This window comes from Platichthys flesus, chromosome 2 (genome assembly GCF_949316205.1).
Source record: "Platichthys flesus chromosome 2, fPlaFle2.1, whole genome shotgun sequence".
Classification (NCBI taxonomy): Eukaryota; Metazoa; Chordata; class Actinopteri; order Pleuronectiformes; family Pleuronectidae; genus Platichthys; species Platichthys flesus.
This window is the reverse complement of record NC_084946.1, coordinates 7,894,345-7,920,758: the sequence shown is the minus strand read 5'-3', so window position 1 is coordinate 7,920,758 and position 26,414 is coordinate 7,894,345. Positions and strand designations below refer to the sequence as shown.

Genomic DNA, 26,414 nt, shown 5'->3' with positions numbered 1-26,414 from the left:
TCAGTATTCAGGTCTCACATACAACCTCCAAAATACACATACACTTGTTGTCCAACTGAAACCCCCACCATGACTGTATGAACTGGGGTGAAGGTTGCTCTCAATGCAGTGCTCTCTTTCTTTTCGCCCTCTAGCTGTCTAGGTTAGCGGCCCCACCCTATGTCTGTTTTCTTCTGATGCTTCAGTGTGTACACATATATCTGTGTGTGCGTGTGTATGTGTGTGTGTGTGTGTGTGTGTGTGTGTGTGTGTGTGTGTGTTTGTCTGAAAGGAAATGATGAGAGTCAAAGCTCTCAGATCAATACCGCTTATAAACTATACCAAGAGCTAAATGGATATATAAGAGGTGCTTCATTCCCTTTCCACTGCCCTCTTGCCCATTATTCTTCACCCTTGTTTGTGCAGGACAGGGCTGGTACAACATGATAAATTAAAGCAATGCACCCCTCTGGTTTAAGGCACGCCCTTCTGTTAGTCATATGACTCCCCCCGTCTTAATTTCTCCAGTCTCTGTCACACGGTCCATGCTTTCACGCTCTATTTCCTCCCATTCACTTCAAGAACCTCTCCATCTCTTTTTTCAATTTTCTCACCTTTACCGACACTAGTTTTTTTGGGCCGATACAGGTTACAACCCAATATATAGGTTGTTATACTTTGATAATTTTTTCCAGATCTTAGTTTTTCTGTGTGTGTGTGTGTGTCTGCCACCCAACAATAATGGTATATCCGTGATGGGACGATATCTGTCATGCTATCACAATTTCATTGCACACATCAGCTTTTTCTGGCACATGTACAGTACAAACACACATGACAGAAGGCCGACATTTGAACAAGTATGTTTGTATCTCAGACTAAAGTGTCTTTTTTCGACACAGTTTGTCCTTGACTCTGTCCTTGACAAAAAATGTAAACTCTGTACCACTATAGCAGAGTTTCCCCTGCGTATTTAACTGGTTGATCTGCCTCTTAATAGACTGAGGTTGCAGAATCGTTTCATATCTGTGAAAAGGCCTGAGATTAACGTTAGCCTTTCCGTAAGCATAGTTTTTTCACTTTGGGTGCGACAGGCTAATCTCTGCACCAACACCCACTCAAATGAAGATGTCTCATTCCGTCGATGACAGGATAAACACTTCCCTCGTTTTCACTCACTGTGTCCATTTCAAATCGCAGATATGCAAATTACTGCAGCCTTGTCCTTGATAATTTACCCTTATCCCCTCTTAGGAGGATGACATATATCCATCAGCCAAACGCCTGCAGTGGAAACACAGGAAGGCAAGTGGCAGAGTGTACAGTCAGAGTCACTCTTCCTCTGTGTCTGACAGTCATAAGCAGCATCTCTCATCCGCCCAGGCTCGCTCTCTTTATTATTGATGACCAGTGGGCCTTGGGACCAGACGAGCTCTGGGCTCCGCCCGCTGCTCCCTCTCTGTGCAGTACACACACAAACACGCAGATAGCTACGTCATGGACAGTGTTCTATGCAGCACCAAATCATGCTGACCTTGGGAAGGTGGTTTGCGTGTGTGCGTTTTTGTTTGTTTGTGTTGTTTAAAATGATGCTGTACTTCTGCGGACGGTCCGTTAACTAGCTTAGTCACCTCCCGTACATTGTATCACTCCCAATCATGTCACGTCCCACACTCTTCCTGACTCCCAAAAGCACCACAAGCATGTTTTTGCTGTCTCATCTTTTAGCCACTTTCCCCAATTTATCTCAAGAAAATTAAGTGTCAGCTCCCAGCCATTTGATTCATTTCTTTTACCCAAGCACCATAACGTACTAATGTAGGGCTTCCTAGTGCTTAATAGGGAATGCTATTCAAAACAAAGCAGCGAGAGATTGGAACTGGTGTGTGCTCTTTGAATTTGAATTGGTCTTTCTGCAAAGAAATTCAACAAGTCAAATGAGTCATAGTTGTGAAAGCGCTGTTGGTTTCAGACCGTTGGATATAAAGTATTTTTTCAACTGAAAAGACTGTTTTTCAGAGGGCCTATTCAGTGCATTGTGTGGAGGGGATGTGTGGTGGAGATGATAGGGACATGCTTTGCATCCTTAATCTGATGTTTACTAAAATGTTGTGTTCTTCTGTGGGTCTCTACTTGAGGGAATATATTCCCTCTGTGTTGGGTTGTTGTTTATAAAATTATTATTTCTGTGTTCTAGCTGTGTGGTAGTCTTGATATAGGTCGAACATTGAGCACTACGGATTTATTATTATTATTCAACTATATTTTTGTGCTCAGTTATCATATGGGAGTCATGCATGGATATCTAGGTATACTCAAAGATACCTATTTACATTCAATATGATAGTTTGAGATGTTTGAGAAATTAACAACATGGGCTTGGTTATGTAATGAAGGAATTTTTCTGTTTTTTTTTTTTTTGTGGCTGCAGGAGCATGACATCGAGACTCCTAATGGCGTTCTCCATGTGACGATGAGAGGCGTTCCCAAGGGCAACAGACCCGTCATCCTCACCTATCACGACATCGGGCTCAACCGTAAGTCAGCCAGCAACAGACTTGTCAGCGCACAATGTCCTGGGTGTTGCAACACAGTTTTGTTTTAGCCTCTGCACCTCAGAGCCACGCTCAGTGTGTCTTCTTTTATCTGCACCTTTCCAGACAAGTCGTGCTTCAATACCCTGTTCAACTATGAGGATATGCAGGAGATCACACAGCACTTTGCAGTGGTTCACGTGGACGCACCCGGCCAGCAGGAAGGAGCACCTCCCTTCCCCAGCGGGTGGGTGTCCGGCTGGTTTTACATTCTCAGATAAATGGGAACTAATTTATTTCCGTGCTAATGGAATTATTCTATTCAGAATGTAAAGTGAGCTGGTCTTTCATTTGTTAACGGAAGCACATTAATTGTCGTACCAGTTAGTCAAAATCTCAACGTGTATTAAAATGAATGAACAGTTTAATTTGTAATATTTATTCAAACAAAGAATTGAGCATGTACGAACTCACACTGACTTGCATGCTTTTTCATCCGTCTGCAGTTATCGCTACCCAACCATGGATGAGTTGGCTGAAATGCTGCCCTCTGTGATGACTCAGCTCAAGTAAATGCCTCCCCTTTTTGGTAGCTGAATAATGATAATGTGCATAAATTGAGTATTCATCTGCAGTCTTGTGGTAACTGACGGTTTCTATGCAGGGTCAACAGTGTGATCGGGATTGGCGTGGGAGCAGGAGCATACATCCTCAGCCGCTTTGCAGTGAGTCCACAACAGGATCAGAACGTCCTTCTTTATTTATCTGTTCTTGTTCTGTGTCCCATTCGTAGTTTGGTCCCCCTGGCTGTAATAGGCAAAGGTTTCCAGACCATAGCTTGTTACACTGAACATTAAAGCCTCCTATCAAGCCCACACAGGCCATCATGTTGCTCTACGTGTGCCACAAGCAGTGCAATTCCCCTGATGACGAACCACCTGGGCAATTCTCTACTTTTTGTTTCTTTTGTCTTTTTCCACACACAAAACAGTGGAGCAAAAATAAACACAATCTGTGTACAATAGAAGCTGGAAGTGAAGGAGAGTAGCAAAGGAGAACTGAAAGATGAATAATGAAAGAAGAGGATAGTTAGTGAGGGGTAAAAAAGGGAAGGTGCTGGGATTAGGATTTCTTACACCAGAATCTCTGTGGAGAGTCTACTCTTGCTTACAATTAATGAAGGAAAATTGATTCTGAAATGCTTTTGCGCTAACCGGCTTGGGACTAAATGCATTTCCCCTTGATAGATTTATGGCAGCTGTTGCTGATTTGCATTTGCATCATGTTGAAAGCAGCATCCGCAGTAGTCCCTCTGCATCGTTCGTGATAGATCTTATATTTCCACGGACAGCCTCTTTCTGCCAGTACTTTATTCATTGTTTTATGTTTTTGTTTGAACTGACATGCTTCACTTTTCATCCTGTTTTCATGCTCTGAGATCAGTGCAGTGTTTTATCCTCTGCCTGCACTATTGAGAGAATACACAAAATGGATGGCCCAATGGATCCTCAGATTAAACTGTACTATACAATACTGTAGATGTAGAAAAAAGAGGAAATAAAAGCAAACAAAAAGCAAAACACCACTAAGAAAAGACTAAATCAAGCTGTTAAGTTGATTTTGACACGTTGTATTCCCTTCCCAGCTGAACAACCCCACTCTGGTGGAGGGACTGGTCCTGATTGATGTCGACCCATGTGCAGAAGGATGGATTGACTGGGCAGCATCAAAGGTCTGTATAAATATCATAACACTATTAACCAGATAATCCTCAGTGCATTCTGCAGCACAGAGCATTCGCCTAAATAATGTATCTTCCATTTCACTTCAGTTTCCAGCCCTCTGTGAAGTTGTTATTAATAAATGTTGGAGTTCACCCTCCCTTCTATATGCTCTCCATCTTAACAATACAATTTTAAGCTCAATATTTTTTTTCCCCATCATAATAGCATTAAAAGCATCGGTAGAGTCTCTAATCCTGTGTTAATTTGATGATGCCTGCTGTTTTGAGGTTTAGAACTCGCCAAAGTTAATGAAAACAAAGTCAACGTGTGAGAGCAGCATGTACTGTTGAGTCTTTAGGTTTTCCCTCATTTGGATTAATTCATTTTGCGAGGATTAATTTGCTTCAGGTCCAGAGCACGATAGTCACAATGCTGTAGTTTAATCGTTTATTATAGCACTGTAGACAATATTGTGTGTCCTGTGCAAGATTGTTCAGGGAGAACATTCTTTGCTTGGTTACTCACTGTCATGGAGCAAGAGGGGGGCTTTGTCCCATGTACATTTAAAATACCACACAGACTTAAACTGCCGGATTTATACTTACAAGGTTTCATAAGGTAATTGTAAACATTCTTTTTTTAAGATTTGTGTTTTTGATTTGATGTGAGACTTTGTAAAATTGTGTGTGCCACTAATTCATCAAGACAGCTTATTTTCTTCGCAGTTGCTAAATGTCTCTGTATTTGCCTCCTTCAACTTTGATCATTATATCTGTCAATATATTACACTGCATTTAAATATGTATATGACCCTATCACCATACCTGTAAGGTTTAAGAAAAGTTGAACTGTGGTTTGGGATAACTGGATCTGTCTTCTCCTCTTGTGCAGCTGTCTGGATGGACCAGTAATTTGGTGGATATCATCATGGCTCACCACTTCAGCACTGTGAGTTTTTCTTTCAGTCCTGTATTACTCACCCTCTGCTGTTTCTTAGTATTATTGACCCTTTTCATTCACAATATTAAATAGTAACTTAACCACATGAGGATTCTCTTAATTTCCCTGGATACTTCGCCCTTATTACAGACATTTAATAATGATTCTATTTCCATCCTCCTGGATGTGAAGAGTGCTAGATTGTGGCATGTTGAGTACTGACTCGATCCCACAGCTGGTCTGGATGATTAATGCAAACCGCTTTGTGTTATTTCAAAACAAAGAACTTACACTCACTGTATTTAGAATCTAGCTCTTCTGTATTTCAACCTATATTACTTGTAAAGTAGGATGAAGATTTTCGGTTTGGATCTTACTAACTCTTCTCTGTTCACAAGGACGAGCTGACCGAGAACCAGGAGCTGATCCAGACCTACCGTCTCCATATCGCCCAAGACATCAACCAGGACAACCTGGCCCTTTTCTGTGGCTCTTACCAATAGTAAGATACAGAAAAAAGCAATGTATCACAAAATATATAGAATAAAAGACTTTGTGTTTTGTTTAATAATGAGGTGCACTAAAAACGTTTCTGCTCCACAAATTCATAATTTGTCTCCATGTACTAGTCGTCATGACCTGGAGATCGAGAGGCCCATCGTGGGTCTGAACGAGGATACAGTCAACACACTAACGTAGGTTTGGAGACACAGATGCACATTTTTCTCTGAGTATGCACAGTGCTTTTTGAGAATAATTCCACCTAATCTGTTGCTATGCAGGTGCCCTTCATTGCTGGTGGTTGGTGACACCTCCCCTGCTGTGGAGGCTGTGGTGAGTCAACCTGCTAACATCTCAGTAACTGAAGAGGCTTGGGGAAGGGTTTTCATAAAACTAAAAGATATGCTTTGGTGCCTTGTTTTTTGAGCTCAGTATTAATCTGTCCTTGATGTTTTAAGGTGGAGTGCAATTCCAGGCTAAATCCAACCAAGACCACGCTGCTAAAGGTGAAGGTTTTGCGATGTACAAAATATGGGCATTCATTTTGTAATTAAAGAAACGATTTATTCATGAGGCTGATGATGTTCTTTCAGATGGCTGACTGTGGAGGCTTGCCCCAAGTTGTGCAGGTGGGTCTTTTAGTTTTTGGGACACACAGTATTGTAATCTTACCGTGTTTTAATACTGTGTAATCTTACCCTTTTTCTTTTCACAGCCAGGGAAACTTGCTGAGGCCTTCAAGTACTTTGTTCAGGGCATGGGCTACAGTAAGTAAACATGTTCACATCCTTGAGTAAAAACATCTGAATATGTAATAAAACTGCTCTAAACTAGCTGTGGTAAACCGTCACTGTCCAAGGATTGTTTACAGACTAACACCTCGTTGGGCTGACGTGTTTGTGGTCAAGGTTTGTCTCTGTTCTTTGCTGAATTTCCTGTTGACGTGAGTGCAGTGACCAATGTTCCCCGCTGAGGGCTGAACACACCACAGTCGTCTTAGAGCTGTTGTTAAAAACCCTGCTGATGGAGTTTGGCGTGTGGCCACCAATGCATGAAAAGGTCTGATCACGGAGAGGCAGCCTGTGCAGCTAGATAGATGCTGACTCCATTTCCTCTCTGCTCTTTGCAGTGTGCGGCACCCACAGCCCTCAGTAGGTGAGGTGTATTGAGGTGTATGTGCTTCTAGCATGACAGAAATAAGAATAGTACTCGAGATGTACTGAACAGCAAATTAATTATGTGTTCAGTTCAGAGTTGGCTGGTGTGCTTTTCTTTTCTATCCAGATCTGTTTAATGATGCAGTCTTTTTTTACAGAGACGTATAGTGCATACTTAAACAGGCCTTTAGATTTTTAGTCATTCAGTCATTCATCTGCACAGAGGAAATTAAACAAATTTGTCAGACCATATTGATTCACAGCACCAAACAGACTCTGATCCATGAATGGATGAAGTCATGAATAAAGGTCTTCTTGCTCTGGCCACACAGATATGACACGTGTGTGTGTGTGTGTGTGTGTGTGTGTGTGTGTCTGTAATGCTGATTCTTGTTTGCTCTCTCCCGTTCCCCAACCCTTCACCATGGGAGGCACTCTGGGGTGTACCTAATATGTCACCATTGCTTCAAATGCCATAGAGTCCCACTGTTGAGTAAATGCCACTGCAGGATTAAACAGATTAAAAAGAGTGTGTTTTTTTTTTTAGCACAGAGCACTGTGGATAATAAATCTTAACACCTCAGCATGTCTAAAAGCTGTTTTTCCCTCATTAACACATTGCCCACAGTGCGAAATGCAAAAGGCAAAGAGAGCAATAAACTAGGCTTCTAGTTTGCACACATACCACAATTTCTTCCGTGTTTTGCTGTAATAGAGCCACAGTTGTAATCACAAACACACTGAGGTAGGATAAAGCAATATAAGGGCTACCTTTTCAACATTTCTCCCTTTCTCCTTCTTCCTTTCTTCAATCATTGCTTCCAGTTCCCTACGTTCTTCTCAGTCACCTGAGCAACGAATCAGGTATCAGGTTCTTAGGCAGCTGCCAGACTAGAATGCTCTGAACCCTATGGCCTCCACCCTGGATGAATGTCAATGTATGCAGAAACTCTCGCGAGAGAAGCAGTTTTACATAGATGTCAAACAGTGTGGTGGATACGCTGAGTATCACACACAGTGAGATAGTTTTGCATACTTTGACACACATTCATCTCCCTGCAGGAGTTTAGTTTCTCCTGATGGCATGGAATCCGTCTTCAGTGTCCTAGTTTCTTGCATGACCTGCTGGTTTTGCTTCCCATCAGTTGAGTTGGATTGCCAATCCTGTAGTTTGCTTTTGTTCTGTTTTAATTTGTTTCTACAAAGGACACGTGTGCATTCTTTTTTGTTACTTAATTTGTTTAATTTGACGAGTCTCCATATTTGAGAATTGTTTGCATGGTGAGCAATTTAGTTGGTGCTGTATTGAGCTGTGAAAGTGATCCAGCACTGCACTGAGTGAGTGAGTGTGTGTGTGAGTGGCATATTAATGAGTGTTTCTCTGTTCCAGTGCCGACAGTAGGAATGACTCGTCTGGCTCACTCACGCACCACCTCCTCTTCCAGCATCACTTCCATGGACAGCAGTCGCAGTCGCAACAATCTCAACAGCCTGCTGGAGGGCAGTGCCACCGGGGGCCTGGACAACCAGTCCAGACCCCAGACCATGGAAGTCTCCTGCTAAACCCCAACCTCAACCCCCTGCACCCTCCCATAGTAACTTATGTGCCCTCTCCCCGCTCCTTCTCTATCCTCCCACTCCTAGGCAGTTCAGCACCAGGAGGATCTGTAACAAACTATGTGATTAGAAAAGCAGGTATAATAAATATATTAACAGATGCATATTATTAAATATTATATTGAATACACTGTCAGTCACATTCTAGAAACCGTAACTACATTCAGCTGTGTTGTATATAGAAATGGTCAATCCGTTTTGTCGACTCAACTGTCCATCGTCACCCTCTTCTATTTATTTGATTTTCACATTCTTTGTCTTCACACACATTATAGAAATCCTCCTTTGTAACTTTGTGTTTCCATTTGATTGCACGGTACAAGACTTGTTATTTTATCTGATCTCTTCTGATGTGGGCTCTCAAAATGTGGGTTATACTGATGGTGAATTTATCTCTGTACAGCTACAGAAATAGGTTTGCGGTGTGTAATTAAAATGATGCCAGAGCAAGTGATGTAAAGGAAAAACAATTGCATAGCGTTGCACACTAACTTGAACTAAGTCAAAGCTGAGCAGAGAACATGAAAAGAATATTCAGTGTTGTGTTCCAGTAAGTCGACTTTCTTTTTGTAAGTGAACTCATCATCTCCCTTTTCTATCTTTTTGATTTGTGTTAATGTTTTTGTTCAGTTGATTAGATGACTCACTGATGTTTTAACAACCTTTAACAAGTAGTGTCTGATGTGAAAAGTCTTGAGTTCCTTCACTGAGAAGCCCAGTGGTGCCTCTCACTGTCTGCTGATTCAACTCATTTATATTACTACTGAATAAAGCTACAACACGAGAACATGTTTGCACTGCTTGTTTGTCAATATAAGGACATGTTTAAATGAAAGAAAGAGAAAGTAGAACATATGAGTTTGTACTTTACATCTCTTAGTGGAAAACTGAGGTTACTATGGTGAGATCGTTTCCAGCCACACTTGTTCTTATTTCCTCTGTGATAACTGGTGTCACAGATGAGGCGTCTATATTTAGCTCTGAGAAAAAACTACTGGTAAGCTGCTGTGCAAGCGCGATGAGGAGATTGACTCAAAACTGAAAAGATGTTGAGAACAAGGGCAAGTGTTAATCCAATGTTCAAGTCATCTCACAGATCACTGCTAAACACAGTTTTCCTCGACCGATGTCAAAGATAAATAAACTCAAAAATATATTGCATACAAACATAACAGCATTTAAAAAAATAAGAAACATGAAATAAAATTTTAAAATCTAGAATGAATAAGAAAAAACTATATAGTTGCTTCATATTGCTGTGCAATAACATCTTAACAGTTTATGAAAATGCATTTTATTTCACATTGCTTTTCTACATATCCAAATCTGCTTTAAAATATGTCAGAAACATAAATAATTTAAGGAAAACCAAGAATTTAAATTGCAAACAGTTATCAATTCAACATATCTATCACAAGAAAAGTTAAACAGTAAAATCAGGCTATTATCGATGTATTTCATCGCGATCCAAGCAGAATATTTTACCATAAAGCATTGAGCATTGTACTAAATGGTAAACGTGCGATATTCAATAAAGAACCATGAGGTTCTGATATATTGCTCTTACAGGCTCTCTGGCCTTTCTCGGTGATTCAGCACAAATCTGGTCAGCTGAAGTAAAGATGCTTCAATGTTTCCATCCACAGCTTCTAAAAAACCTGTATCTCATTAAAGACAGAGAGGAGATATATCATTGAAAATGTCAAAGTCTTATCAAAAACTTTGAGTGTCGATTCTCTTAGCAGAGACTGAAACAAGAAGTCAAGTTATTTATACCTTCCCTTAGGTATGTAATCTTGAATTTCTTGGACCTTTTTCACATTTACAATTTACATCCCCGCATCGCCAGTGTGGTTGACTCTGCACTGGCAGCATGATGGGTGAACTGGTGAGTGCAGATCGATCGGGCCAGGAGGAGGTCGATAGGAGAAGCTTCATCATGCCTCTGAAGAGCTTTGACTCTTATCTGACTCTAGCATGAGTGTAATCTGAGCACTGGGCTGGCAATCGAAACGTGGCTCAGTTGAGTGTAAACCTCTCTAACACAAGCTGTCCTTGTGATATGATGTCACCGTACTTCACCCCTCCTCATTGATGCATGTACATGTATTTGTAAACTCTGCCTACGTACACAAACAGTGAATTCCGTAAACAAGTGATGCACAGTTGGCTCTGTTTGAAAACATCCTGCACAACAGAGATCAGCCCGTGCTGTTAAGGGGTTGAGCGTCACAGGAAGCTGCAGCAGGGCCACATGCCGCATATAAAGAGCAAGCAGGAAGCCTTGACTCTTCAAGCAGACACATGTTTTTCCTCAAGAGGATTTGGAAATGATTGACTGATAAAATCCTTATCACTGATTATTCTCCTAAGGAGGTGAGTACATCACTTGCTCTGGGTCTTTTTCTTGAAGGAAGTTCTTTCTTTTATTTGCATTTACATATTTTTATTGAGTCATTCAAAGATTGTCCTTTACATCTTTGATCGTCCTCATTATTACTCTTATGTTTTACAGATATATAGACCAAATAGAAAACTTTGAATGGCATAATAGTACCTGGAAAAAGTGGTGAACATAATATTAATAAAAACAAACAAATAAGTCATTTATGGGGAGATTTACCTTTTGAGAACATTTGAGTTACAACAACCTGAAGAGTTCAAAAATATTCTATTCACTTGTTTCCTTCACGTGACAATAAATCAAAAATCTATTAAGCTTAATTCATTAATTGAAAAACCCAGGTTCGATGTCACTAGCATATTATATCCACCTACCCCAATAAGAATGATTAATACAAAATTGACACAGCAGCACAAGGAAATAGGAGCAAGGGGAACATGTAGTAAGAAATAAGATTTGAGACAATTTAGAACAAAGTTTCATGCTGCTGTGCACCAAAATCTTAACAATTTAAGATATGTCATACACATAAACAGGAATAATTAAACTGAAAACAAGCGTTTTAATTTGCAAACACCTATTGATTGAACATATGTATCACAACAATAGTTCAAATGTAAAAACAAGTTTAAAATCAGGTTAATATCCTCTTATATCATCGCAATCCAAGCAGAATATTGTACCATAAAAGACTGAACATGGTAATAAATGTTGAATCTATTTAATTGCAGCTTTACTGAAAAGCTTAGTTTCTCCATGACATAAATTAACTTCATGGTCTCAATAAAGTCTTGTTTTATTTTCATTCACTTTTTTTTACTATTCACTCAATAACCTGACTTTTCCTCTCTGATAAAAAAAGCGCCTAACTCATCAGCTGTATTGTAGAATAATGCTCGATAGATAAATGGAGGACTCGGCTATGGTTCCATTTTTTGAATTTATTAAGCTTAATGCTACCCAGTCAAAAAAGAAGTATGCATAGTGAGGGTAAAATCTCATCACTCTATCATTTTAAATAAATCTTTCTCATGTGGCGTAACAAACATGTTGGATGGAAATTTAACACAGGATATCTATTCCTCTTGTTGTGGTGAAGCGCCTTCCTGTTACAGCAAGGTTTCTTTTTACCAAAAGGTGTTCAGCGTTTGTGAGCTGTTCTGCTGGTGGGAGTCATAATGTAATAGCTCACCGAATAACACATTATGAATTATGTTATTTAACGTACCATTTTCTAAACATGCTTCTTATCTCAACCTTTCTTCTGCATCTCTGTTACAGCAGCAGGACCCAGTTCAAATCAGTAAGAAGCCAAAGAACATGGGCACCTGCCCCATCAAATTTCGATCCAGCCACCCCATCCTTGAAACTCCACCTGAGCCTGTGGTAGAAGGTAGATAGAATCCCCACAGCAAATAAAAACTAGAAAAATGTAACAGATCTAATTGTATTTATTAAATTCATGTCATCTTTCCCTCTGTAGGCCTCCAGGAGAGTGCGATTGTATCCCTCCATAACTACCCGTCCTTGGGTCACACAGAGCTGACCATGTACATGGGAGAAAGGCTTACCATCATATCAGAGTACGTGATGTAACTCCTCACGTTTGACCTTCCCCCTTGTTTTCACTGAGACAGACACAATTAGTCATCATGATTTTATTTTCTCCAACAGCAATGGGGATTTCATGATGGTGAGATCCACGACCACGGGTCACGAGGGCTACATTCCCAACAACTACACTGCCAAGGTGACAAACAGGTACGTGTTAGTCATGAAGAGGATTGTGCAACTCGGTACTGTGTGCGTGCGTGTGTGTACGTGCATCTGTGTGAGTGTGAGAAAGAAACCAGAGAAATATGCATTAGTTAGAAGAAAGGCGGGGAGTTCCCTGACACGTGGGAGGGATCTCTGTGTAGATGAACTTTACCTCAGTGTTCCAAACCAGCCCTCTGTTCTCTCCAGTGATGTGATGTCAGCCTCTGCCTCCTGCAGTTTCACTCCTCCTCCAGCGGGGAATGTCTCCGTCATTGTTCCAGTGGACTTTCCAAACATAAAATTTCCCACAGTCTGATTGTGTGCTGCACTTATGTTCTCTGTGTTCAGGTGGTTGTACACAGGTATCAGCAGACTCAAAGCTGTGGAGCTGCTGCTGCAGCCCAGTAACCAGAATGGAGCCTTCCTGGTGCGAGAGTCAGAGTCAGAGAGAGGTTAGAGGCTTCTTTTTGTTTTTTCTCGATTTTGGAGTTGCAGGGGTAAATATTGTTGCAGCAGATACCAATACAATCGAAGTAAATGGGGATCAATTGCTTAGATGTAGTAAAACAACAGAAAAAAAAATCCATCAGCATAGTGGTGAGTAGATAATGAGTGAGTTTTCCTTTTTGAGCGACCTGTCTCTTTAAGACTTGAACCCAGTGACAGTAATTTGTGATGAGTTTGATTTAATGTAATTACTTAATTTGCCTTAGAAGATTACTCCTATGGGTAAACAGGTAAAAGCAATTAAGTCTCACTGCTCAATCTATGTGCTATTTCTGTCTGCAGACTGCCACACGCTGTCGGTCCTGAGGAGAACCAACTCCTCGTACCTCGATGATGTGAAGCACTACCGCATCAGTGCGCTCCAAAATGGCTGGGTGTACATATCCCCAGGACTCACCTTCCCCTCCCTGCATCACCTTGTGGAACACTACTCAGGTTTGTACTGAGAGTGAAACTCGGTTTCCTCACCTCAACACTCAAACCCTGCAAGAGCTAATATGTAAAATGAACTCCCTTTTACAGAGCGTCCAGACGGATTGTCCAGTCGACTCACAGCGCCTTGCTTCATCCAGGGTTTAAGTGACCCCAGAGAGGCCAGGCCTGTACCCACAGCTATCAGGAGGCCGACCATCAACTGGAAGGACATAAGCAGGTGCAGCAGACTCTCTTTTTCTACTCATGTTGACATCCACAAGGTGTCACTCTTGCTGTAGAGGACTGTGAAATCCCCTGTTAGAATAGATACATTCTATCTCAGTGAAGCTCCTCATTCTCCGTTTTAGTTACCTGGGCGAGGAGGACCATTGCGAGAAAGGGCATTTCTTAATAACTCAGAGGATGAAACTTGATGAAGGGAACTGTATATCTGAGTGGGTGACATCTTGATTGAATGTAAGGGGACAGTTGAGATCTGGAGGAAGTATGCGCTCTACTAAGCCATTCTAGACAACTCTATAACTATTATTTGGGTTTCAGTGTTGCGTAAACTCAGCGAGAAGTGTGTATACAACAACAATGAAAGTAAATATGACTGTAGTTTCAACGGGTAACTGCCATGTTTGAGTGTTTGTTCCTGTGTATATTTTCAGAGCAGGATGCTCCAGACAATGAGCACCACTAAACAAATAAAGAAAAGAGAAACTTGGGCTAGTGTGGAAAAAGTGCTTTTGAGGCACATTATCCTCAACAATAAAATCACTGTACTCATCACAGCGTCAAATCCTTCTGTGTGTCCTCCAGGTCCATGCTCTTCAAGAGGAAGAGGACAGAGTCGGACAACTCCCTGGTGAGCGAGGGGCTGAGGGACGCCATCAGCTCTTACCTCCAAATGACAGAAGGCACCGATCACAGCTGGGACACTTGAGGAAATGGATCCGTCTGATAGAATGAAGCCAGTCAGAGACACACGGTCAAGCACTGACCCGCCTCATGTGCACTTTGAGATGGCCAGTGCACTGGGTCGTCTGGACGCCCACGTGTGGTTATTGTACACCGGCCTGCAGTGGCAGGAAGGCACTACAAATCTTGGAGCTGTGACATGTTTGTCGTTCAAAGGCAAAAAGACAATGATTCTCATTGGTTCTCCAATGTTGAATCCATCTATTAATTTATAATCCAATTTGTGCATGCTGTTTGAATGTAACATGTCGTATGTTAAATGTATTGTGATATGATTGTTATCTTGGGTTATGTTATTGGAATCCAATAAAAAAAAACTTTTGCAACTTGATAAATGAGCATCACAGACTCATAGAGACACATAACCTGTGTGTTCTGGGCACAGCAGTGGAATCATGCTGATAAGATCTGATTCCAATCTGTGTGTATGATCGGACATGTTAGCTTTTGGCGGTGTGTGCTCCTCTGCCAGCAGATGCCGCTTAATTACCTGCACCACTTCATCAGAGCTTCCACTTCCTGCCCCAACACTAGAGGTAAAAATGGCGACGCTTCTGGGGTCCGAGTCCCCTTGTACTGGAGGAAAACGACGAAATTGCCGCAGCAATATCGTCACAAAGTTCACGGCCAGTAAAATCACCGGCCAGGGTTTCAGCCAAGGGACACAGGTGAGAGAAGCGACGCGTGTTGCGACGGTACAGCGCGTCTGAAAGTTGCTCCACCGAGACCAGGGACTTGCGCTCGGAATGCAGCCTGAGAACGGAGCCGCTGTCCCGGGCAATACACGGGAGATGCAGTCGCTCCTGGCAGCCTGGGCTTTTCAGTTAGCTACGACAACGACGGGCGTTTTAAACAGCACGACCCGTTTACGTTGACGCCACTGGCCCCTTTAAAACACGGTTTGCTCGCTGACAATACAAACGACGTTAGCATTATCGGCAACCGTGTGAGGCAAGCTCCGCTCCAGTTCTGTCTTTTGTTATTAGCGCTGCGCTAGCTTAGCATTAAAGGCCAGGTTCAGTGGGCATCAATGCACCGTGCACAGAGAGAAGGACGGGGTGTTGTTGCTTCTACCGGGCGTTGTGTTGTCAGTGCGACAGCGTGAGTCTGTGGTTCAATGCTACAGGCGCTTAAATCACAGTGTTAATCAACGACAGCCACATTAGCTAATGTTAACGAACAGGGTAACGTCAGCTAGCTAGCTAAGCCAGCTGAACAGCTCAGGTGATTACGTAACGACACAATAACTATCGTTTCCATAAAAGGGTAGGGCAGCTGTTAGCAAGTTTATTTTTAATTCTACACAAGCGAATATTTACTCGATATCTGAATCTTTTGGGGGACAGAGATAGTTAGTGGACGTCGGCTGTTATTGTTTTGTTTTTTAAATACACATTACTCATGTTTGTTGACATCGCACCAGTGCTGACATGTTAGCCGTTGTCTTCAGCTGCTTCTATTTATTTACTGCACCTCGACTGAAACTACGGAGTTTTAAAATCATCAAAACATTATATTCCAGTGCCTCTGCAACACTTTCCCACCTCCACCACTGACTTGCAGTTTTCGAGGTAATGTAATCGCAATCTCGTCGGTGGTTTTAAACAGTGAAACCTTATCAGTCAAACCTACCACCAACCTGAAGGGACCATGTTTTAGGATTATATCCCCAATAACAATGTTGTGTTAAGTGTTGCCTCAGCTGCTACAATCCCAACAGTTGTCAAAATACGCCGCTGTTCTGTCATTGCTGCTGACACATGTTAATGTTCAGGTCAGGGAATGCGTTCAGATGTAGAGGTCAACATTCAAGAGCTACGACAGAAAACAGACATTCCTCAGTCAGGTTCCTCCCCCTGCAGAGCGGAGTTTAGTGCAGTCAGAGGTTCATATGTTCTTTAAGGGTTCTCATGTTCTCAGAAAGATGCATCTTGATTTTTTTTCAAGGTTAAGGTGCGATCAAATGAATGTGAAGTTTTAATCAGGATGAGTTATAACACATTAATGTTGTGGGTCTTTGCTGGTTCCAACTGAGCAGAATGCATTTCTTTACTATGTGTCATATTATACCAATCTGCCTTGTTTTGGCTAGTGTTCTGTCCAGTCTTGTGCCTAACATGGCGTGTTAATTTTAAAGTAAACCAGTGTGGAAGCAAGGTTTGGTAACATGTCAATATCTGAGAATGTACAACATGTTTTGGTTCCTTTAGGAAGATTAAGATATTATACATTTTTGATATTCTGTTTGGTTGAAGTATTATTATATTTTTCAGGTATATCTTAAAAGTACTGCCGTTGCCACTGTTTTTTATTATGCCTTCAACATTGAGCAGTGCTTTCACAACCGGACAGTAATTGCGTGCATCCATTCAGTACTTGTGAGGTCAATAAATCAATTTGGGAAATCTAGAAAACATCCTCTTCTGTGACCTCCATCAGCTTCAATTCAAAAGACTCCACAAGAGTTCAATCACAATGTGGAAAACCCAACACAACCCACCTGTAATGAGATCACACTGCTGGTGGACAGTATGCTGCAGGGTCAACTTCAACATTCTTCAGCATTTCACGGCCTTGCTCCACTTTACATAAGCACTAACTGACCATGAGCCAGGCCAGGACTATATAATCCTTTGTGTTTGGTTATTACAGGGACATAATACAAATCTGCTGAAGCTACTTTGAGTTGCTGTTGTATTCATTGCAGTAATCAGCTGTACAACCCAAGGTGTGTGACTCTGCTCTAATCTCATTTAAAAGAGCAGTCGCAGTGTTTATATCCTCTGGGGCCTTTTGTTTGTCTCAAGAGTTGTATTCATGTTTTCTGGTAGGGAAGAGGAGGAAAGACTATGTATTTTTATAATTTTAGACCTCATATGTATGTGTTTAACAGACTCAATATTCTTTGTATTTGTTGAATTTCATGTGGTCCTCTGAAACGTGACAAATTGCCAAAGTAAAGTAGACAATTCTGTCAAGATTGCAGCCTAACATCCACTTGTACAAGCTAAAATGTACCTTTTTTAAAATACTTTCTGATTAAAGATATAATTAAAGTTATTTGTTGTTCTCTGTATGTTGCACTCTTTAAGTCTGCCTATGCTTGTGTTGTCGTAGCTCCCAACATGTTTGCTCCAGGAGAGAGATAAACGGGCCAAGTGGAATGGCATCCCTACTGTGCTGCAGAAGCTCTACGAGAGCAGCCATCCCAACAGTGACCTCTCCCATGCCCACAGCTTTCTTAAGGTACACACAAAGCACTACTCCATTCAAACATTTTAGCCACATTTCACTTTGGTGTCTGGATGATGTAACATGGGAGCAATGTTTTTTTTGGTCAGGTATTATCATCTCAACTCTCCGTGGAGGCCATGTCTTTTGTCACAGAGGACAGGAAGACCGCTCAGGAATCCACCTTCCCCAACACGCACACCTTTGACCTCTTTGGTGGAGTCGATGTAAGTTGGACATTCCTGATACCTGATGCTCTGTTGTTGTTGGACTCAGACACTGAATTGTGTTACCTCAGGAGAATCAGTTGTTCTGCAAAGAAACTTGTACTAAGAAGTAGAAATAATAACAGTATTGAATTCTCATTCGACTGTGTCCCTGAAGCTGCTCGTGGAGATCTTGATGAGACCCACACTAACTATGCAGAAGAAAAAGCCCAAAAGTAAGTAACATTGACATCCCATGTCTTTATTGACAAGTTGACATGTATGGAAAAAGGTATTTAAATTTAGACTAATGTCTTTGTTTCTGTTGTAACAGTGAATGATGACCTGGTTAAGGACTGCCTTAGTGTTCTCTACAACTGTTGTATATGTGTAAGTGTCCCATTACATTTATAATTGTCAGAGGTGTATTGCATCTTGCTTCAACTAAGCACATGTTTATAGCTTTACGTATTTTTTCCTGTAGGTAGTTTGTGCTGTTATACAGGTCTCAAAAGCTCTCAAGTGGATTTGATTAATTTGATTCTCCTTTCAATTCATAGACTGAGGGGGTGACGAAGAGTCTGGCAGCAAGGGACGACTTTGTTCTGTTTCTCTTCACCCTGATGACAAACAAGAAGACCTTCCTACAGACTGCTACCCTTATTGAAGATATTCTAGGGGTCAAAAAGGTCAGTTATATTTCTCAGACTGAATATTTAGCTCCGTTGACTCCAGAACTAACCACTTTAATATTGTCTCTTACTCTTATATCTGTTTTGTGACAATGATTTAGCAGACTGGTTTGCATACTTGTGCACTTCTTAGTCAATCTTTTTGCATACTTTTTATATTCTCTTGAACCCAGGCACAGTTTTTCCTGACTTTGGTGATTTTACAAAATGTTTGTATTATGATGCTGCATCAATGTTTTTTTGGTGTGTGTGTGTAAATATGTGGAGGCTTAAGACCCTCTAACCTCCTTTTACTTCTCCTCTTTAAAAATTACAATAACTCAACTGATTATATCTAGTGTCCATATTTAGCACATTGAGCTAATCCTGGCTCATTTACAATCATTTTGCTGTTGATTAATGAGCACTGTCCCTGTCAAATAAATGAAAACAAATCATACTTGAGAGAATTAAAGTATTTAAGACCCGTAATGAACAACGCTGCCTGATTTAGAACGGTGTTATGAACGTGTGTATTAAGTTTGATTGGTTTTAATTGGTGTTTGATTGGTTGGCACTTAAACCTCTGCAACATTGTGGCAGATGTATCATGCTGCTTTAAAGCCTCTTATTTTTGTGATTAGAGATGTAGCAGTACAAGGGGTGCTACTTGTGATTTACATAGACAAGAAATTCAGCGTTTTCTGAAACCTTTTATGGTAATGGGGAATTAAGGATATAAAAACACACACTCTCCTTTGTAACATTTTATGTACCTAGCTCCAGCATCACAATGCCTTAATTTCCTTGTAAAGGTCCCAGACAAGTATGCGTAGGCATACCTTGCATGGATTATTTATTTGACCAAAGGAAGAAATCTAGAGACAGTACTTTTACCCCTTATAGCTTGTCCTTTTTTCAATCAATATGTTTGATCACAATGGATTAAAACATCAGAGGGAATTCACTCGGACTAAAAAGAATCACTGCTACAATGATGCAATGAGAAAGATAAACAAGGTTCAAAAACCTTCATAGTGTTGTTTGTTTTATTGTGAAATTATTTCTTTAATGTCCATCCACAAACTGATTATGCAATATGAATAGGCCACTGCATTTTTTAGTTGGTTGCAAATTCAGGCTTGATCTCACAAACTGGGATGTGATTCTGATCCACTATCAGACCGATGACAGTTTGTATTTGCATCCTTAAGGAAATGATCCATTTGGAAGGGATCCCCAACCTATCAGGCTTGGTCCAAAGCTTTGACCAGCAACAGCTGGCCAACTTCTGCCGCATCTTGTCTGTCACCATCTCAGAACCTGATGTAGGAAATGACGACAAGCACACCCTGCTGGCTAAAAACGCTCAGCAGAAACGCAACGCCATCCCCTCACGGGCAGAGGTCAATCAGGGTAGGTTTCCTTAAACCCCTTTCCCACTGTACAAAAATCCCACTAGCACATGCTAACATCTGGCTTTGTGTGCAATGTGAATGGATTCAATAAGCATTCAATCCCAGGTCAAATGACTCTGCGTTAGATAAAGTTTTTTATGCGCTATGATTATCAGGTGAGAGTGGGCCTCAGTTTTCGTTGCATTTGTGACGAAAACTGAGGCCCACTCACATGGCTAGGAAAATAACCGAGAGACAACCTTCTACTGGCATTAGGAAAGGAATTAATCACAATATTTTTTGTTGGTTTCCCCGCATTCAGAAACGTGCGTACACCTGCTAGTTTAGGCGTAAAAGAAGTATTGGTCCTCTGAGTTCAAACAAACTATGTAACATGTTTACCGTTGCAAAGAATGGATCAATAAATTTTAAACTATCTAATGTTGTTTTCCTTAAAGTAACCCTGCTGAACATCCCTGGGTTCATTGAGCGGTTATGTAAGCTTGCCACTAGAAAGGTGTCTGAGGCCACAGGCGCCAACTTCCTGCAGGAGCTGGAGGACTGGTACACATGGCTAGACAATGCTCTGGTCCTGGACGCCCTTATGCAGATGGCCACTGAGGAGGCGGAACAAAGCAGTACAGGTGAGACCAGTCACTTGGCCTGATAGTTCCTCACCTTCCTAAATCCTATGAACTTTGCCTTAACTCATCATTTCACTTTCAGAATCATCAGATGAGAGTTCTCTGGCCACAAGCCCCCTGAGACATCGACTGCCTCAGTCCATGAAGACTGTCCATGAGATCATGTATAAAGTGGAAGTGATGTATGTGCTGTGTGTGCTTCTCATGGGCCGACAGAGGAACCAGGTACTTCACATCACTTCCTCCTCTCTAAGATTTTAATATTTGCATTTGCTCTAAGTAGGGAGAAGTTCTCTCACCACTGTTGTGCCTCTCTGCTCAGGTCCACAAGATGCTGGCTGATTTCCGTCTCATCCCAGGGCTCAATAACCTGTTTGACAAGCTGATCTGGAGGAAATACACTGCTTCAAATCATGTGGTGCACGGCCAGAATGAGAACTGCGATTGTAGTCCGGTATGAATATTAAATAAAACTAACATTTTGGAACAGTAATAAAATGAAACTTTTAGAAAATTAACACAATCATGAACACACTTTCTTCTCATTATACAGGAAATCTCCTTTAAAATCCAGTTTTTGCGGCTACTCCAGAGTTTCAGTGATCACCATGAGTAAGTGACCCTTTATTGTGTCCCTAATATGACTTCTCGTCTTAAATTGAGTTTATGTTTTGAAACGTGTGGCTTGTCTTTCAGGAATAAGTACCTCTTGCTGAATAGCCAAGAGCTGAATGAACTGAGTGCTATTTCCATGAAGGCTAACATCCCTGAGGTGGAAGCTCTGGTCAACACAGACAGAAGCCTAGTGTGTGATGGGAAGAAGGGTCTCCTCACGCGCCTCCTCGCTGTCATGAAGAGGGAGCCTCCAGACTCGTCCTTCAGGTCAGATTTGTATAGGCTCAATGATCAAGATGCAGGGGGTAATGTTGATATTAGATAGTGTGAGGAAATAGTCAAACATCCCCATATTGGTGAAATGAGCCATACATTGAAAAGACACAGATGTAGATGTGAATTTGGAAAGAAGATGAGATTTCAGAGCTTTTGGTGATAAAACCATTGGATAAACCAGTGTGGATTAGCTGTAAACAAAATACCTAGTTCATTATTTATAAAACTGCGTAGCATTCATACTAAAAGTATATGTGCGCACAAAAGCTAAAAATGGTGTACACAAAAAAATCAAATTTTGAAAATTGTATTCTCCTGTTTGTTAGTGAGGAGGCGCTGAAGAACACTTTTATGGTACAGCAGTGATGTCATTAATAAAGAAAATACAGTGATATGCTGCTGCTACGGATAGTGAGAGTGAGGACGACAGAGAGAACAGAGCCTGAAATAAGAAATTCTGTAATTCAAAGGTCATAATGTGAGTTAACTTGTTGTATCGCAGAGACATCTCTAAACTCCCAAATCTATCTAAATTTAACAGTTTTTTTCTGGGATATTATTTGGAATAGAAGTTTGAACGGGAATAGTTTTTCTTATTTCTTGTGAGTGATGTCCAGTAAGCTCTGGTCGCCTGATGGCACAGAAACGTTCACTGCATCGATACAAGCACAGTGTTGGAAGATATTATTAAAAACTATTAATGACTCGGCTTTGCAACTCTTCTGTTTAATGATATCTGAACGTAACTTGCTGTAAGTTGTTTTATATGTTTTTCCAGTTGAAGGTACTTAAGGAACAGTTGTGTCACGAAGCACAGATATCGCTGTTGGTTAATTGTAATGAGGAAGTGCATCGCAAATCTGTCTTCAGTTCACCACGTCACGCCTGCATCAGTGACATTTGACGTCTGGTTCTTCTTTTTATAGCTGACTAAATGCTGAATATTTCTGTTTTTTCATGTAGATTCTGGCAGGCAAGAGCAGTGGAAAGTTTTCTTAGAGGAGCCACCTCCTATGCAGACCAAATGTTCCTCCTGAAAAGGGGACTGCTTGAGGTAATACTGGAGTCCCCTTGTGTTTCTCGACACATAGACGACATTTCACAGATTTCTCATTGATTTTAAATCCTCTTAATTAAATAGTTACTCACTTCCTTCTCTCGACAGCACATCCTGTTCTGCATCATCGATAGCGGCTGTACATCTCGAGACGTCCTACAGAGCTACTTTGATCTGCTGGGAGAGCTCATGAAGTTCAACATTGATGCCTTCAAAAGATTCAACAAATATGTCAACACTCCTGAAAAGGTAGAACATTCTTATGCATTGTAACAAGTTATTGAATATGCTGAACTAACAAAATATAACTTAAATTCTCTTTTTTCCCCCAGCAGCTGTGTTAAATATGTGGCTCATAGAGTCGTTGAATTTCTTCTCTGTAGTTTCAGACCTTCCTGACGCAGATCAACAGCTCTCTAGTGGACTCCAACATGCTAGTGCGCTGCATTGTCCTTTCGTTGGACCGCTTCGAGAGCCAGACTGAAGATGTCAAAGGTAAATGAGGATGGAAAGTTTGAACATGGAGACTAGTTCCAGAATTTACTAACCCTAACCCTAACCCACAGAAACTTTTCTACAAAGCATTCTGTTGTTTGATGACCTAAACAAATGTATAAAAGATATCTTAAGATCAGCTTGAGGAAATCTCATCAAATTTTGTACAAATATTCACTTAGATTCAAAGATGAACTGATTTTGTTTTGGTGCAGCTGTGTCATGCGTGTCATTGCAACAATGTGCAAGGTGTTTTAAGGCCATGTCCACACAATTATGGATTAATCTGGTAACACTACATGGTCATTCATTTAGAGATCTGTTTTCATTTAGCTTTCTATTTTATGTCAATGAAAAATAACAATGTTTATCAGAGGTTTAAAGGAGGGGTTCATATTGATCTCAGTGTTTTGTGCCCCCTCCCTCAGTGGTGGAGGTTCTGTCTGAGTGCTGCCTGCTGTCCTACATGGCCAAAGTCGAGAGCAGACTTACCTTCCTCTTCCGACTGATCACCATCATCAACGTGCAGACTCTCACACAGGTGTTTCATCTTTACATTGTTGCACAAACCGTTGTAGAATAAGGAATAATTCATTTCATGAATTATAAATTGTTGTTAAAACTTTGAAGCTTAATGGATAAGTTAATGCTAAGATTGTTATTCTAAATACTCGATCACTAAAGTCTTGTTTGTTGTTGTATCCATCCCATCCGCTTTCCCTGCAGGAGAATGTGAGCTGTTTAAACACCAGCCTTGTGATCTTGATGTTGGCCAGAAGAAAGGCTAAACTGCCCTTCTACCTCAACGCCTTGCGGGAGAAGGAGTATGCTGAAAAGTACCCGGGCTGCCTGCTCAACAACTTCCACAACCTACTGCGCTTCTGGCAGCGCCACTACCTCAACAAGGACAAAGATAGCACCTGTCTGGAGAATGTGAGTATCGTTTACATTAACCTTCAGTGCTTTTTCTATGATACATTGAAAACATGATGACAGGGTATTAACATAAATATATGCTGGGAAAGTCAGAGCCGCATCACTTGTGGCATGTGACTAATAACTTTATCAAGTAATGTAAAGGATGTTTCTACTTGTTCTACTGTCCCCAAGTGGCCAAAAATATATATCATGTCTGGTTTAATATTTAGAAGTTTGATAATGTTTCATGTATGAAATATGATTAAATTATGTTGTACAAGGGATTACTTAAATTGTCTCACCTACTGTTATTTGTTAGATGTTGGTGAAATGGTTTACTCAGGATAAGCATTAGAACTGATACAACAGACATCCAAAAGAAACACAGCTAAGCCTGGCTGATTTTAACAGGAACGGCACTTGAGCACATTTGAAACATTTCATTTTACTAGATTTGAATTCTAGCGCAATCTCATCATTCACCTAAACATTCATGTGTTTTTTTTCATCAAGAGTCATGACTTATTCTGAGAAATCAATGAAAATGTAAAATGCCCCATCTCACTGTTAAATTGTTGCCTGATCTGGATCTGCACCAGCATTTAATGGGTTCTTCCCTGAAGTTTCGTGGTAATCTGTTCTGCAGTAAGTGTTATCGTGCCAACAAAAACAAACAAACACAGACGAAAACATAGCCTCCTTGGCGGAGGTAATTAAAACTCAATAATACAACAAACAGTCGTTTAATTGTTGTAATTCCTCTGTCGTCTTGCTCCTCAGAGCTCCTGTATCCCCTTCAGCTACTGGAAGGAGACGGTGTCAGTGCTGCTGGGCCCAGACAGGACTTCTCTGTGTGCCATAGGGAGCTACATCGATGAGCCTTTCATGGATCTGGACAGAGACCTGCTGGAAGATTGACCTCCAGCAAGTGCACTCTGGGGTGGGACAGGGCAGAGGGTCACAGGGAACATGGACACCTAGAGCTGGTGATGACTCCGCTGAGCCATCCAGACGCTCCGTGACAGTGCTTCTGGATGTAAAGACTCACCTGTTTGCTTTCTGTACCTACGCATGGAGGCTGTCATCGCAGAGGGGAGGGGGATGTGAATTCTCACCGAGTTACCGCTGTTCTTCAGAGGAAGCCTGTACGCCCATCCCAGAAACACAGAACAGACTATTGGGGGAACTTGGGATATGACACCTGCGTTGGTTGTTTGCTTTAGGTGAAATTCAAATAGAGCCTTTTATATAACCGATACAAAATTCTATGAAAAAAATATGTATGATTTAACAAATTATGTTAGAAAAGAAAAAAAAGACTCCTTTTACTTGGACTTGGTTTGGAAATGTCCACAGATGAACTGTCAGCCAGATGTGCAGTGACACTTCGCAGGGAGTCTGCTGTCTCAGTCGCCCACTACCTACACGCTCTCTGTCGACTCAGTGCCACTCCACTGCCTGACCTGTGGGGAGGGGGGCATTAGTGAAATTTGACTTTTTCTTGCAGGGGTCTTGATGATGAAGAGCATTTCCTTTTAACCTGCCTGTGGGTCTATTTTATTAGGTGGCTATTGTTGATTGGTGCTTTCTGGCTCTACTCAGAACATTTAAGTAGCTCGTGGGCCGGCGGACATGTCTCTCAGAATCACACACACACACACACACAGGGCTCCTTTCACCTAAAAACCATCCACCCTGCTGTGGCTTCAGGAGCTTCACACATCAACTTGTCTCTTTTCCAGGTTCTTTTTGCTGATCTATTTTTGTCTTGTTGAAAACAATGGCTTTTAGCTCTGGATAAAATGTATAATACAACATTGCACAGATTAAAATAGCTTTTTATTGTTTATTATAGTTTAACACATTTGTTGAATAAATCACCATCATTTTGTACAGAATTTGTATCCATGCTGTGGGTGATGCTTTGGGAAAGAGAATAAACTATGCAGGTGCTAGTGTTAAGATACCACTTGAATTGCTCCAGACACTGTTTTATGTGAATCAGCCTTCAGCCCAACATCCTCATCATTGGCCTCGGTCAGATCTTTCTTAATCTCAGAGAATGACAATCTTTCTGTGTGATTGCTCTTATAGCTTGGTGCCACCACTCAATATTTGCTCTGGATTGAGATGAAGCGGAGAGCTCGGCTGTGTTGACGTGTCCATGTCACGAATGTGCAGTTGCAAAGCTGAACAGAGAGTTGGCGTCTTAAATTGAATACCCATGATAAGTACAAAATGAATGAGCTACCTCATATTTTCTCCTGAAACCGTACAGATCTAACCACGTCTAATGACAAGTGTACAGTCATGATTCATGTGAATGTATAACGGGATGCAAACACATGTCCTTTTACACATCTGAAGCCTTTTTCTTTTGCTTTAA

General features: G+C 41.2%; 3 protein-coding genes across 6 annotated transcripts in view; all 3 read left to right on the top strand.

Annotated features, from left to right (window-relative positions):
- ndrg3a (ndrg family member 3a) overlaps positions 1 to 9,238 on the top strand; it is a 29,915-nt gene extending 20,677 nt beyond the window's left edge. For 2 of the 3 annotated variants that reach the window (XM_062396068.1, XM_062396085.1), the window contains 14 exons: positions 2,411 to 2,516; positions 2,640 to 2,760; positions 3,020 to 3,082; positions 3,178 to 3,238; positions 4,159 to 4,245; positions 5,129 to 5,185; positions 5,575 to 5,678; positions 5,806 to 5,871; positions 5,959 to 6,010; positions 6,136 to 6,183; positions 6,271 to 6,306; positions 6,393 to 6,444; positions 7,660 to 7,698; positions 8,225 to 9,238. In XM_062396068.1, the coding sequence (XP_062252052.1) occupies positions 2,411 to 2,516; positions 2,640 to 2,760; positions 3,020 to 3,082; positions 3,178 to 3,238; positions 4,159 to 4,245; positions 5,129 to 5,185; positions 5,575 to 5,678; positions 5,806 to 5,871; positions 5,959 to 6,010; positions 6,136 to 6,183; positions 6,271 to 6,306; positions 6,393 to 6,444; positions 7,660 to 7,698; positions 8,225 to 8,397 (1,065 nt within the window). In that variant the 3' untranslated portion in view covers positions 8,398 to 9,238. The remainder of the gene's footprint in view (positions 1 to 2,410; positions 2,517 to 2,639; positions 2,761 to 3,019; positions 3,083 to 3,177; positions 3,239 to 4,158; positions 4,246 to 5,128; positions 5,186 to 5,574; positions 5,679 to 5,805; positions 5,872 to 5,958; positions 6,011 to 6,135; positions 6,184 to 6,270; positions 6,307 to 6,392; positions 6,445 to 7,659; positions 7,699 to 8,224) is intronic. The other variant, XM_062396076.1, reaches the window with a different exon arrangement.
- A 1,493-nt stretch (positions 9,239 to 10,731) lies between these two features.
- On the top strand, positions 10,732 to 14,846 carry sla2a (Src like adaptor 2a). Of its 2 annotated transcripts, none has more exons than XM_062396057.1 (8): positions 10,732 to 10,827; positions 12,137 to 12,248; positions 12,339 to 12,438; positions 12,530 to 12,616; positions 12,962 to 13,065; positions 13,403 to 13,555; positions 13,643 to 13,772; positions 14,360 to 14,846. In XM_062396057.1, exons 2-8 carry the CDS (start codon positions 12,176 to 12,178, stop codon positions 14,481 to 14,483), a joined length of 771 nt encoding a protein of 256 aa, XP_062252041.1. In that variant the 5' UTR covers positions 10,732 to 10,827; positions 12,137 to 12,175; the 3' UTR covers positions 14,484 to 14,846. The 2 variants fall into 2 exon arrangements, with proteins under 2 accessions (XP_062252041.1, XP_062252034.1); XM_062396050.1 differs by having other exon boundaries at positions 10,741 to 10,827; positions 12,140 to 12,248.
- A 210-nt stretch (positions 14,847 to 15,056) lies between these two features.
- Positions 15,057 to 26,003, top strand: trpc4apa (transient receptor potential cation channel, subfamily C, member 4 associated protein a). Its single transcript, XM_062396023.1, has 18 exons — positions 15,057 to 15,186; positions 17,636 to 17,764; positions 17,860 to 17,976; positions 18,134 to 18,191; positions 18,290 to 18,345; positions 18,516 to 18,644; positions 19,841 to 20,042; positions 20,482 to 20,667; positions 20,750 to 20,892; positions 20,990 to 21,121; positions 21,221 to 21,279; positions 21,364 to 21,549; positions 22,522 to 22,612; positions 22,724 to 22,864; positions 22,999 to 23,110; positions 23,539 to 23,651; positions 23,837 to 24,043; positions 24,809 to 26,003. Exons 1-18 carry the CDS (start codon positions 15,061 to 15,063, stop codon positions 24,944 to 24,946), a joined length of 2,325 nt encoding a protein of 774 aa, XP_062252007.1. The 5' UTR covers positions 15,057 to 15,060; the 3' UTR covers positions 24,947 to 26,003.
- The last annotated feature ends 411 nt before the right edge of the window (positions 26,004 to 26,414 follow it).

What these genes read in the sequence shown, in the direction of transcription:
- sla2a (XM_062396057.1), top strand. Translation starts at nt 12,176, where the DNA reads ATGGGCACCTGCCCCATCAAATTTCGATCCAGCCACCCCATCCTTGAA. An exon ending in ACCTGAGCCTGTGGTAGAAG is followed by an intron (nt 12,249 to 12,338) that starts GTAGATAGAATC and finishes TTCCCTCTGTAG; the next exon opens with GCCTCCAGGAGAGTGCGATT. An exon ending in ACTGCCAAGGTGACAAACAG is followed by an intron (nt 12,617 to 12,961) that starts GTACGTGTTAGT and finishes CTCTGTGTTCAG; the next exon opens with GTGGTTGTACACAGGTATCA.
- trpc4apa (XM_062396023.1), top strand. Translation starts at nt 15,061, where the DNA reads ATGGCGACGCTTCTGGGGTCCGAGTCCCCTTGTACTGGAGGAAAACGA. An exon ending in AGTTTCAGTGATCACCATGA is followed by an intron (nt 21,280 to 21,363) that starts GTAAGTGACCCT and finishes CTTGTCTTTCAG; the next exon opens with GAATAAGTACCTCTTGCTGA. An exon ending in CCTCCAGACTCGTCCTTCAG is followed by an intron (nt 21,550 to 22,521) that starts GTCAGATTTGTA and finishes TTTTTCATGTAG; the next exon opens with ATTCTGGCAGGCAAGAGCAG.